The sequence below is a fragment of the Lepidothrix coronata genome, unplaced genomic scaffold (genome assembly GCF_001604755.1).
Source record: "Lepidothrix coronata isolate B3197 unplaced genomic scaffold, Lepidothrix_coronata-1.0 Scaffold64, whole genome shotgun sequence".
NCBI lineage: Eukaryota > Metazoa > Chordata > Aves > Passeriformes > Pipridae > Lepidothrix > Lepidothrix coronata.
Genome location: NW_016690244.1, coordinates 4,529,799 through 4,541,860, shown reverse-complemented (window position 1 = coordinate 4,541,860; position 12,062 = coordinate 4,529,799). Strand labels below are relative to the sequence as shown.

Genomic DNA, 12,062 nt, shown 5'->3' with positions numbered 1-12,062 from the left:
ATTAGGCAATGCTCAAAGATGCATCTCCTGGGTGGTGGTGGTTCCCCTCCACAGAAGGGTAAATATCCAGAGTCTGACCATGAATTTAAAGAAACACTTCTGCCTTATGCACTGTCCATGTAATTAGTATCTCAGCAACTTTTCTAAGAGTACAGAGTTAGACCATCTAAATTCAGATTTGTTCTCAGCAAACACCCTGGGATTAAGTCTGCATAATATGGTAGAAAATGAGCTATTGAACTACACGACATAAGGCTTGCAGTAACTCAGCTTTGTCAGATGCCTCTTACAAAATTACAGTTTACTATTAAATTACTTTATTTACTCAGTGATGAAAATTCAAACTGTACAACTGTAGTGCTTGTTTGCAGATGTTCCCCAAGACACTCAGAAATCACCATATAAATGTACAATTTAAGAGACTGACAGGAACATACTGCATCATTAAAAATAAGTACGAATTCGCTTTTCCATTTTCATTTTTAATTATTTAACGTGAAGTTAAGAGCAGTGTGTGCAAGCATATTATAAAATACATCTCTAGCTTTCAGACATTTGCTGGAATGCATGATCTACACTATTTAAAAACAAAAATCTTACCTCACACCAATAGTGAACATATCAAGGATATGCTTTCCTTGCAACCAGCCAACCAGCATAATAACGCCTATAAAGAAAATAGTCGTCAGGAAAAACGTAAAACCAACATGTACTGTAGCCTCATGGGGACAAAAAAAAAAAAGACACCAAATAGCCAAAACCATGCTTATCATTGAGCTACCTATAAAAATCTGTTACTTCTTTCACTGTCAAAGCATGATTCCATTAGTATAGCAAAGGTGAAGAAAGTATCTGCCAGTCAAGTTGCCCAATCATACCAACAGTGAGGTACTCAGTTATGCACACCTTCAACCACAATACAAAGACATACTGCAATTTAAAAGGAAGCATTTAAAGGGCAAAAAGTAAGTCAGAAAAGCATATTTGCAGGAAGAAGTAAGTTAACAACCTTATGATTAGAGTTATGTCACATTAGTAATTTTCAGATGACTAGTGGAATGAATTCAAAGTGACCAATAAAATCAGAAGCCAAAATATTTTTTAAAAAGAGATCAAGCCTTCCATTTCCCAGGCCTACCCATTAGTTTCCATTAGATAATAATTTGTAATTATTTTACATAAATTATCCTACCTATTATACCAAAGGAATACAAGGAAAGCTGTTTTCCCAAGAGATCCATGCTCTTCTGCAGAGGTGTCTTTGGAGCCTTGATAAATGGCAAACATGCAGCAGTTAACAAATTAACTGTACCACATACTACTTCACAGGTGCAAAATTCAAGACAGTCAGTGATTAAAGTGCAGTTATGCCCTATGTTTCCATACGTTATTTAGAGAAAACAGACTATTCTTTCATAGAATTAAAAAAAAAAATTGTTAGAAATATTCTTTGGGAGCTTTGGGATGTCTGCAACAAATCTAATACAAAAAGTCTTATTAAAAATTTAATTTAAGAAAACCAAAACAACATGCTGACTAAAAGCCACAGTACTTCTTCCAAGACCAAAGAGCTCTTGAAGAATAAAACTGATTTTCAAAACAGAGTCATTAAAGTCATGGAAGGCAAATTATATCTCAAAAGGAATTTTTTAATCATCTGTAGAAAATTCAATTTAGCCAAATAGAAAACTATGTAAATATTTAGACAGGTTCAGAATATTATTTTCACAGTTAATATCTTTAAGTCAGCTATGGATATTTTGTTGCACTGAATTCAATTACTACTTTCATGTTCAAGAGCTAAGATCTGCTTCACTAGAGGAAACAAAAATATTGAAAGCAACATAATTATGTTTAACTAAGTTCCCATGGAATAAATTCAGAGTTTTAATGAATGAAATATACACTTACCTCTTCTGCTTGCATCATTTTAAAAACCTCCCCAAATTCAGAGTTTTCTCCTGTTCCAATAACTATCCCCTAAAAAAAAAGAAACCACACACAAAAATAAAGCAAATTTAAATCTGAGGTTTAATTATAATGTTAGTGGTTGATCTTACAGTTTTGGTTCAAATAGTGGGCAAATGCTACAGTTGTTAACTTTGTTTATAAAATTGTTCTTGTCACAAGTAGATATTTTTTCCTAAAAAACATTTTGTCCCTGTGAAACAAATTGCTATTCTGTGCACTGCTGAAGTACTTATTAATTACCAGTAACAAAACTCAAAAAGGGTAACACCTACACTAGCCACAACTGAATTTTCAAACATGTGAATGTAGCTCTAGAAGCAAATCAGCACATTCTAGAAAGAGGAGTTTCACATCATTTGCTCCCTATAAATTTGAGCTCTCCTGGGCCTAGTTTTCTTATTAAACCAGTGTCTGAAAAAGCACCAATGAGAAGCGCTCTGCAGAGTATCACACTAATGACTGAGAAGTGAACTTTAAAAATAAGAACTGACTTCAAATTGTTGAAACATGGAAAATGCTCTTTTCTATCAATAATGATTTTACCTTTGCTTTTCCACATCTGACCAATGTCCCCATGAAAGCAATATTGCTCCTAGAAGTAAGGTCTCCATTGGTTGCTGCTGGCTGAGGAGCTGTAGATTTAGAGCAAGGAGCTGTCTCGCCTGTGAGACTGGATTCATCAATGGAAAGGTCCACAGCCTTTGAAAACAAAATAGGTAAAAAGCATGAAAATATTTTATTAAGTAGCTGGAAGTGTAAACCTAAGTTTCACAAGTTTGACCATTAAAAATGCATCCAGTTTATTCATATGGTAAGGAGCCATGTCAATATTGACCACATTTTAAGGATCAACAAAGCAACAAACCTAACAAAGCTCTCACTTAAAAGAGCCAAAGATGGAAGATGAAGATGCCACTTTGCTACTGTTCAGATATAGCCATGAGCTCTGAAACTTTTATCACTACCAAAAGGAATAGTGTTTAAATTCTACACTGTTCCAGGCATGTTAGTTCTTGATGCTATACTCTGGCTTTAGAGAATATTATCATAAAACTTGTTTGACTGCTCATTAACATACAGAAAACTTAGGCCAGAAAAGATTCTCAAATATATTTTTAAGAACAAGATTGTCTCTGCAAGATTAGACTAGTGAAAAAAAAAGTTAACACATACAAATGACTTCACAAACTAAATAACGTCTAATTATCATTTCTACTGCTTTCAGGACACGTCAGTGAGAATACACAGAAGAAATCTAGATCCTTCTCTGAAAAGATGATCACCATATGATCCTCTTCTTTCAAACCCACCACCTTGTAGCAATGACCAATAGACACAAGATGAAAATAAGATGACAAGCTTTTATTTTCAAATGATCTGCAAGAGTGGTTAAGGATGGTAAAAAAATTCATCTGGTGTAGGGCTGCAGACAGATGAGAAACTTATGATATCAGATATGAGCAAGAAAGTAGGTGCTGCTGCAACAGCAGTTTCATAACAATGCAGAGACTATACAATTGCCAAGGGAAGCGGAAAGTGTTTGCAAACACGAAAACAAACCCACTCAACTACTAACTACACTGCAGGGGCTAAAAACATGATCCAGACAAATTTCTCAAGAGCAACACAAATTTGCCTCAGAAACTAATTCATTTAGACTTTGTCTATGAAATGTACACTGATTAATCAAGTATCAACAGTGGATAAACTGAATATATAGATCTTCATATCCAGAAATTACTTTAACATGAGATAGCCCAGATACTGGGCACACTGAGAATGCCCAATCTGACAGAAAAGTAATGTAACATTCAAGTAAAACCATCAAAATAAGCAAGATGAATATATATATACCCATTACACTTCATTTTTAGAGAATATACAAATACTGCTATAGTGCCATTGCTTCAACTCAAACACTTCCAGCAATGCTAATATCACAAGTTAAGTATTGAGTAAACTGGGAGACATAATGACACACATTGATGAAAAAGTGTCAAAGAGATTACACCAGTATAATTTCACATTTTTTATTTCATATTCCATTATCAATGAACACTGGAACTATACGCTAAAATTAATGCAAATAAAGACTAAAAACCAGTTACCTGCAACCAGTTGCTAAAATATCTTAGCATTCAGACTGAAAACAATGTTTTTGCAATATGTTTAACATTGAGGGGGAAAAAAAAATAAAATTTTCAATAATACATTACTACATAAAATTCAAAAATTCTTTCCTCTGATGTCCTACTGTAAGAAACTACATACATTGGTTAAAAATGCGTGATCGCATTTGGAAAGTAATTACTTCAAATTTTCTACCAAGATAGTTGTGAACTCCAAACAAGAACACTTACTGCACTTCACCATTCAGTAGCTATCTTCCCCTCCCCTCTATCCCACAAGAAGGAAAGTTATGAGGTATGAAATCCGTTCTAGGTACATACCTCAAATAATCGTAGATCAGCTGGGACTCTGTCTCCAACTGACAGGCAGACTGTATCACCTGGCACTAAATCTCTTGCAAGGGTATGTTCCACCCGACCTTCTCGTACACTGCAGGTAAAAACATGGAGAGCAGCAAGATTGTCTTCTCTGGCATTTTGTCTGAGAAAAGCATTCACACCCTTGACTACACATTGCAACGTTACAGGTTTCAGCAAAATATTTCTAATTTGCTGCATTTTTCTTGGAGGTTACATCTCAGTAACATCATTTGAAGGGTTCAGAGAGGCAACAACATGGTGTAGTTTTTTAGGTTCATAAAACAATCTTTAAAATGAGAAAAAGTGAAGTGTGCTCTACATCAGCATATAAACTTGATGCAAAGGAAATATGTTCAGTAAAATCTTTTCCATTTACTCATTTCGGATTAAACTTCATATGATTTAACTTAGGACTGAAAGGACAAAACTACATACCAATGGCATTCTGGAGGCACAAGTTTACTAAGCTCTTCAAGAGATTTTTCTGATCTGTACTCCTGCAGAGAGATTTTTTTAAAAATAAAGCAGATAATATTTTTAAAACAGGGAAAAGTTTCACAATGTAAGACAGAGCCACTGAAATTCATTTTATCGGTGAAGTTGCATTAAGTAATATTCCAAACAACCAGATAAGAGATGACATTCAACAGTTCTGCATTAGATACTTTAAAAAGCAAATAGTCTAAACGCTGAAAAATTTCCAGATTTGCCCACATGCATTTCTTCTGAAAGAATAGCAGAGGTCCTTTGTACTTCCTTCATTATCTTCAGTTATTTGTAATACTTGCAGTAACACTTCTGAACTCAGGGATTAGACACCGTACTGAATTCTATAGTTTAACAAGCTAGTACCAAAAGTACTGTGCTCTTAGCTCCCGGAAAACTAAGGTAACACAACTCATATGTAACTCAATAAGCATAGCACAGAATTCACGTCATTAAAGATATAAAGCACAAGCACAAAGCAGTTTTGATTCAGGCACACCCTGACTAAAGCTGTGTAATTACAGAACAAAAACAACTACTTTAAGTCTTGGGAAACTACTTAGATGATTTTTTCCCCATTTCTGCACAAAATTGAAGCAAGAGCTACATTTTCAAAATCTTTTATATGAAGTTAAATACTTAAGTACTTCCAACTGTTTATTCCAAGGGCTTCTTTGCAAGTACTCTTATGGCTGAGTATAATACTGATACAGGTGCATAAATGTCAGTGTGGTTAAAGCAGGACAAATCACGCACTTTAGAAAAGCCAAAGGACTTCAATGAAAGCACATTACTCAATCATTCGCAGCACAATGCATCAAGAGAACTAGTTCAGTCTTATTAATAAAAGAGTTTACATAAAAATAATCCTCTTATTTGGACAACCCAACAGTTGTCTTACCTGAACGAAGGCAACTGTAACAACAATGAGTATTGCCTGCAAGAAAACAAAACCAGGTGAGATAAAAGAATTCCAAATTACCAAGAAAGTAAGCAATCATATTTGGTTTCGCTCATATTAACAAGATGATTTGGAAACAAACTTTCTCATGCTCAAAATCACTTGGTATCCCTGGGGTCTGTTCCAAAAGCAATGCCATTATCTATTTACACCTGCTTCAGTGATGTCCAAGGATGCAATAACCTGTTTTTACTAAAAATAAGATTAATAACTAGATAGCAAACTTGAAAAACTTCTTTGCTTCCTGTTTCTAAATGGGGAGCAAGACACAGCAGCGGAAAAATACATGACACAAATAGAAAAACTGACTGGTGTTCTCTGTGAACAAAACAAAGGTGTGTTAACTGCTACAGGGCATCACAGATGTGGTTTTATTCAAACAACCAGATAACAGAAAGACTAAGAATCAGCTAAAGACTAGATATAAGGCAGCTGAAAAACTAGTCTGGAGTCATAAAATATCCTAGCAAGAAGAACAAGAGGAAGATGAGCAACTCAAACTGCCTCAGACACCCAAGGAGAGAGACAGGACACCAGGCACACCCCAAACAGCCAAGATGCCAGAGATCCAAAACAAAAAAGCTAAAAAAAAAATTGCTCATTAGGAGGGATCCAAGATAAGTACACTAAGGCCTCAATATCAAGCCTTCATAGTCCCCCATATCAAATACAATTCTGGTCACAGGCTTTAACATAAACATCACAGGCCTTCTAGGTATATGATGTGAAAGTGCACAAATTAATTAAAGCTATATCAGGAAATAACAATGATCAATTTGTTGTAAAGTATGTCTCATCTTCTCCTTCAACACACTCGTGAATTGAGTTTTCTTACATTAACTGAGTTGTTACTGAAACCGAGTTGTTACACTGATTTCTTACAGAAACATAACACAACATCCATTCATGAAGCCTTTAAAAGTACACGCAGCAACTACTAAAAATATCCAAGACATTACCAAGATTTTGCAAGCGAAAAACTCCCTTGAACTCAACTAAATCCACATAAATCCAGTAAATCTGCCTTATTTGTGATACTAACATTAGCTTCACCAACTGAACATTAGGAAGAAACTACATAAATATTCCATCTTTCCATGGAATATTTCAATCAGAGCTACACGTGCTTCTTTTGGAGGTAATATTATATTCTACAGATCATGCTACCTGACACAGCTTTGCATTCCTAGCCTCATATCGATGGAAAGAAGTATGTAATTATTTTATTTTTCTTTTAATCTTCATCAGTTTCCAGTCCAGAGCAGAAAGTTTTACAATACCTTTGTACCAGCAGAGCTAAAAGGATGGCAAAAGCAGCTCAAGCCAGCATTGCCACCAAAAGTAATATATGTCACTGATCTTTAGCAGCAAATTAGTTTTGTTAAGGCTCTGAACACAAATACATAGTCATAGAAAAGTTGCACTGTCATCTGAAAGTGAAGTAAAGCAAGCATTCACGCAGTGATAAAGTGGGCATTAACAATAACAAGACTAAATGGTAGATGATAGTCAGAAGTTAGACAAACCCCACAACTGATGTACTTTAACTCAATCACACCTTTTTCCTCTGTATTTTAAGACACATCTACAATGTTCACAAAGCCATTGAAAGACTCCTTCTCAGGCTGTAGCACAGAATACAGAAATTACCGCTCCCTTACACTAACTGCCTTGTTCTTTTCTCATTGCCTTGCTCAAGAGAGTTAAGAAATAGACTTAAGGGCATTAACCAAGGGAAAAAAAACGTGAAATAACTCAACTTTCAGCCACAATAATTAAATAAATGTCATAATAAAATAATTTACCTAAATCCAACTTAGGAACACAATAGACCATTCCAAATTAACACTATACTCAAATTCAAAATTGCAAGTTTTTCTTTAAGAAGCCACATAGACAAAGACAACTATCTTCCAAAGACAACTATTCTTTATAAAGAAACAGAGGGGTAAAGAGCAAACCTCCAGTTACCTTGAGTTACACATGGAAGTAAAACTCAACACAAGAAGTGCAGAGGTAAGACAAGGGCAAAATAAAACAGCCAGAACTTCCCTCTAGTCATACAGAAGTCAAGATTTTCAGTTACCACCTATCACCCCATAAAGGTCAAAGGGATTACAATTTTCTTCTCTGTGTCAATTGTAATGACAAATGTTTATGAGTATTATATTTGGCTCACTAGTTTAGCACCCTATTTAACTGCAAGCTTCTACAAAAAAATTACTATTTCGGCTTCTATCTTCTGTGATTTCTAGAGAGCTCAGGTTACACTTCTTTTTCATGTTTTAAAAGATTACATCTTTCAAGTAAATTCACAGAAGGCTTATGTTGGTTTAAATTTGAAATTAAGGCATAATTTAAGATTAAAATTACATAGAAAATGCCAAAAATTGCTCCTCTGAACAAACGCCTAAAGATAGGTCTTTTAACCAACAGAAGAGTAAAGATACAAGAAGCAGTCAGAAAATTATTCAAAGATGTATTTTAATATGTATTGCTGCTATCACTCAAGGAAAAGAAAAAAACTAAAATCCACTCACAAATTAAACAGATTTAATGACAGCATACAAATCAAACTCATTAATTGTAGTCAAGTGATCCCACCCCACATGGTCATTCATGTGATGTTGAACACACATGTGGTCACACAATCTGAAGTACTCCCAAGGAAGACAGAATCTTAGTTCCTTACCACAGTGATACTGACAGCATCATCAAACTGATGCATTACAACACTGATGACTGCAGATGCCAGGAGAAGCATAATAAGGGGGTTTTTAAACTGCAATGAAACAGAACAGTAATTCAGCCACACTCTTGACAGAAAGGCCATTTTATCTACCCCTCAAAGCACATCAGATCTATTTTTGAAGCATATTATTCTATTATTAAAATATTTATAACCTACCAGTGCAAAGAAAATCTAACTCTGTGCAGTTCAGATGTTTACTTGAGGAGTTTTCTTTTAAATATCAAAGACCTTGAATAGACTGTATTCAATATGCAACAGGAAAAGAATGTTTCTTCCATTTCTTGATTCACATTTTAAATACAAAAAGAATTATCTCCTATAATTGCTTATACTGTACTTAAACATACAAAAAGAAGCCTGAAATACATTCAAAACGTCTTTGAGGTAAAAGACTGACCCTGTTCCCAGCAACTGATCACTATTAAGGCAGCAATATATTTCTTAACTTTCAATTCATGACTTCTTGTTTTACAAGACGCCAATTTTCCTTTTAGATCACATGATTTCCTCAGATTTTTAAGGTTAAAATAATAAAGGACCTTGCTTCTATGACAGCTGGTTGCGAACATGATGATTTTTTTGAAAAACACTATAAAAAAGAACATTCCAACAATTAAAGTGAAGAACATTCCAAAAGCACATCTGATAAGCACACTCAAAGCAAATATGCATCTTAATAAATCCCATCTAAAACAGACTTGGATAATATGTCTTAGACATGTTCTAATGCATCAGACTAATTGACCCTACACATGGGAAAATAAAGCATTAATGCCAGAGTACATCTAGTATGGGATGATGTTCCCACTGCTATCATCAACAGAGCACTGAATATCTTTTTAGTCACTCCCAAGTAACACAGGATCTCTAGAGTCAACCATTTATTACTTCAAGGTTGCACTGAAATGTTGATCAAAATATTTAACATTGTAAATTCATTAGAAAAATCTTCTGTGTAAATATCTTGTGTAGCTAGGGGGTGGGAGGAGTCGGTAGGAGAAAGCAGTGGCACTTTCAGATATATATATATATCTCAATTGTGTTTATATGTCTCTGAGATCTATCACACTGAAAAAAATTCACACTTGATTCTTGCCAGTTCTGCTTAACACCAGAATCAACACCGGTCCCACCTGTGCCCTCAGTTCAAAGGCAGCGGTTTTGCTTTTCAAAATTCTCATTGTCTATCAAGTTATTAATATTGCATATTCCATTTAAATATTTACCAACAGTCAAATGTATTGTTCTACGACCTTAGTAAAACTCAGGACCAAGTCTGACTACAAGGAAGTTCTGCTTTTCTAACCCTCAGGCTAATTATGAATGGCACCCTTTGTCTAGGTATGAACACACATTCAAGAACAAATCACTTAATCAAAACATTGGTATATACCTAAATAAAAGCTTTTTCAACAGGTAAATTAGATATAAATTATAGAAGTTGCAATTTCCCATTCTGCTAGACTTTTCCCACTTTTATAAAAATGTGTTCATGTACACAAAAGCTAAGTAAACCAAAATAACAAGCAAAACTACTGAAAGATATTAAAACTAAAAAGGAGAAAGGCCAAAAACATTCACCTGGGATATATATTTTTTCCACAGTGGTTCATCTTCACTAATATCAAATTCATTCCATCCATGGAATGCCCGTCTATGACAAACTTCACAGTTTTTTAAGCCATTCTGAAGATTAGCCTATTAAAATATGCAAAGAATAAAGTAGCCAGCAATTACACTGAAAAGCTAGACTTCAAAATAAATTCCAACACCAAAATATACAGCCTTAGATTATAAACATTGGGGCAACATTCAAAAGACAAGCCTGGTACTAAATGTTTGTATGACAATAAAAGCTAACAGACTACTATTTTAAAATTCTGTTTGGCAGTATTTAAGAGATTCAACCAAAAAGTCACGTAAGAACTACAGAAGTAGATGTTGCTTCACATCTCTAAATGACTGCTGATCTTCCCTGTAGAAAACTCTACAACAAACTAAACTGTGGGCATACTTCAGACTCATTCTCAGGAGTTCAGTTGCTCAGCCAAATGACTGCAATAACTTCAAAGTCTTGAGTTGTCAGTGACCACCATTTATCATGGTGTACTCCTCAGGCAGTCAGGCATACAGAAAATGAAAAAAGACCATCTATCACGAAAATTAACCCAGATTCAATGGTTCATAAATCTGTCAATGGGCAGCTTCCTCAGTCCTGTTTCTCTGCTTAAAATGAAGGCTACCAAAATAAATTAAGGACATTAAGGATTCCTTAGAGAAATGGAAGCGATAAACAACAACAACAACAACAACCAAACAAACAAAACAACAACAACAACAACAACAAACGGGACAGAATTTTATAACAAGACTGACTCCAGGATTTTTATTAACAAATAGCCATCTTCAAAGCATACAGAAATCCAAACATTTTCAAGCTGAATCTCATTCCCCCTCCAAATACTCAATTTTTTTTTGAAAATATTAAGAGATCAGAGCATTTCAAGTAACAATTTAAAAATCCACTTGCTTTTAGAAGCAGACAATAGCTAATATCAAAATGCATGATAATGCATCAACTTTCAATTACAAGATCTGTCCTTAAGAAATATCAAACTTACTGTTTGGTAACAAAAGCGCATTCTTAAGAGATGTAAAAATTACTTACTTGCAGGATACTTGCTACTTCATCAACTGGTAATTCACTTGCTTTTTTTGAAGACAGTACAGGAATCATTGTCTCATTGTCACCATCAGGAATTTTTTGAAGACGTGCAACCTAGAAACAAAACCAAAGTCTGAAGGGAAGGAGAGCGCCAGCGTTTCATTTCAAATGATGTACACCAAAGCCATTCAGCATTAATGCCATTAAAGGATGGTTTTTTATAAACATTGCACTTAAAAAAAATATCTACAATTCAGCATATTTTCATGCAGTTACCACCTGCAGTAATAAGAGAAAACACCGGACATGCAACTGAGAAGACTTAATTTCTATAACGATGTGTTCAGTGATGACAAAGATTCTAACAGTTAAATATCTTAATAATCCTTTAGCTCATTATCATCAATACCTGGTCAGAAAGCTATCACTCCAGATAAATTTCACTCCCTGCTACTTTCTACCCATTAATGAAGTAGAAGGAGGCTCTTCAAACATGTCTATTTACATCTTCTTGTACACAAAGGAGAAACACCATTAAGAAACCCTCAAAGAGCACAGATGTAAGTGAAATCATAAAACTTGACTACAGTACAAAAGCTTCAAGTCAATGCTATAAAAAGTTATGTTTTCCTGTAATTTTAGGAAGTTAAAATTTTTTGAACTGCTGTGAAATAATGGCCAGTCTTCGCGAGCGAAGATTTGGGAAAGGTCATTAACCCTTCGAGCCTGCGCAGTGGA

At 34.7% G+C, this 12,062-nt stretch overlaps 1 protein-coding gene across 11 annotated transcripts in view; it reads right to left on the bottom strand.

Moving 5' to 3' along the window:
• The window catches only part of ATP2C1 (ATPase secretory pathway Ca2+ transporting 1), a 65,467-nt gene that overhangs the window by 25,028 nt on the left and 28,377 nt on the right, over positions 1-12,062 (bottom strand). For 9 of the 11 annotated variants that reach the window (XR_001875315.1, XR_001875316.1, XM_017817964.1 and 6 more), the window contains exons 2-11: positions 11,328-11,438; positions 10,241-10,357; positions 8,600-8,689; positions 5,848-5,883; positions 4,896-4,957; positions 4,422-4,530; positions 2,515-2,670; positions 1,912-1,980; positions 1,193-1,268; positions 601-667 (exon numbers count right to left, since the gene is read on the bottom strand). Coding sequence is in view for 9 of the 11 variants with exons in the window: in XM_017817964.1 (XP_017673453.1) it covers positions 601-667; positions 1,193-1,268; positions 1,912-1,980; positions 2,515-2,670; positions 4,422-4,530; positions 4,896-4,957; positions 5,848-5,883; positions 8,600-8,689; positions 10,241-10,357; positions 11,328-11,438 (893 nt within the window). In the remaining 2 variants the exon portion in view is untranslated. The remainder of the gene's footprint in view (positions 1-600; positions 668-1,192; positions 1,269-1,911; positions 1,981-2,514; positions 2,671-4,421; positions 4,531-4,895; positions 4,958-5,847; positions 5,884-8,599; positions 8,690-10,240; positions 10,358-11,327; positions 11,439-12,062) is intronic. The other 2 variants (XM_017817966.1, XM_017817972.1) reach the window with 2 other exon arrangements.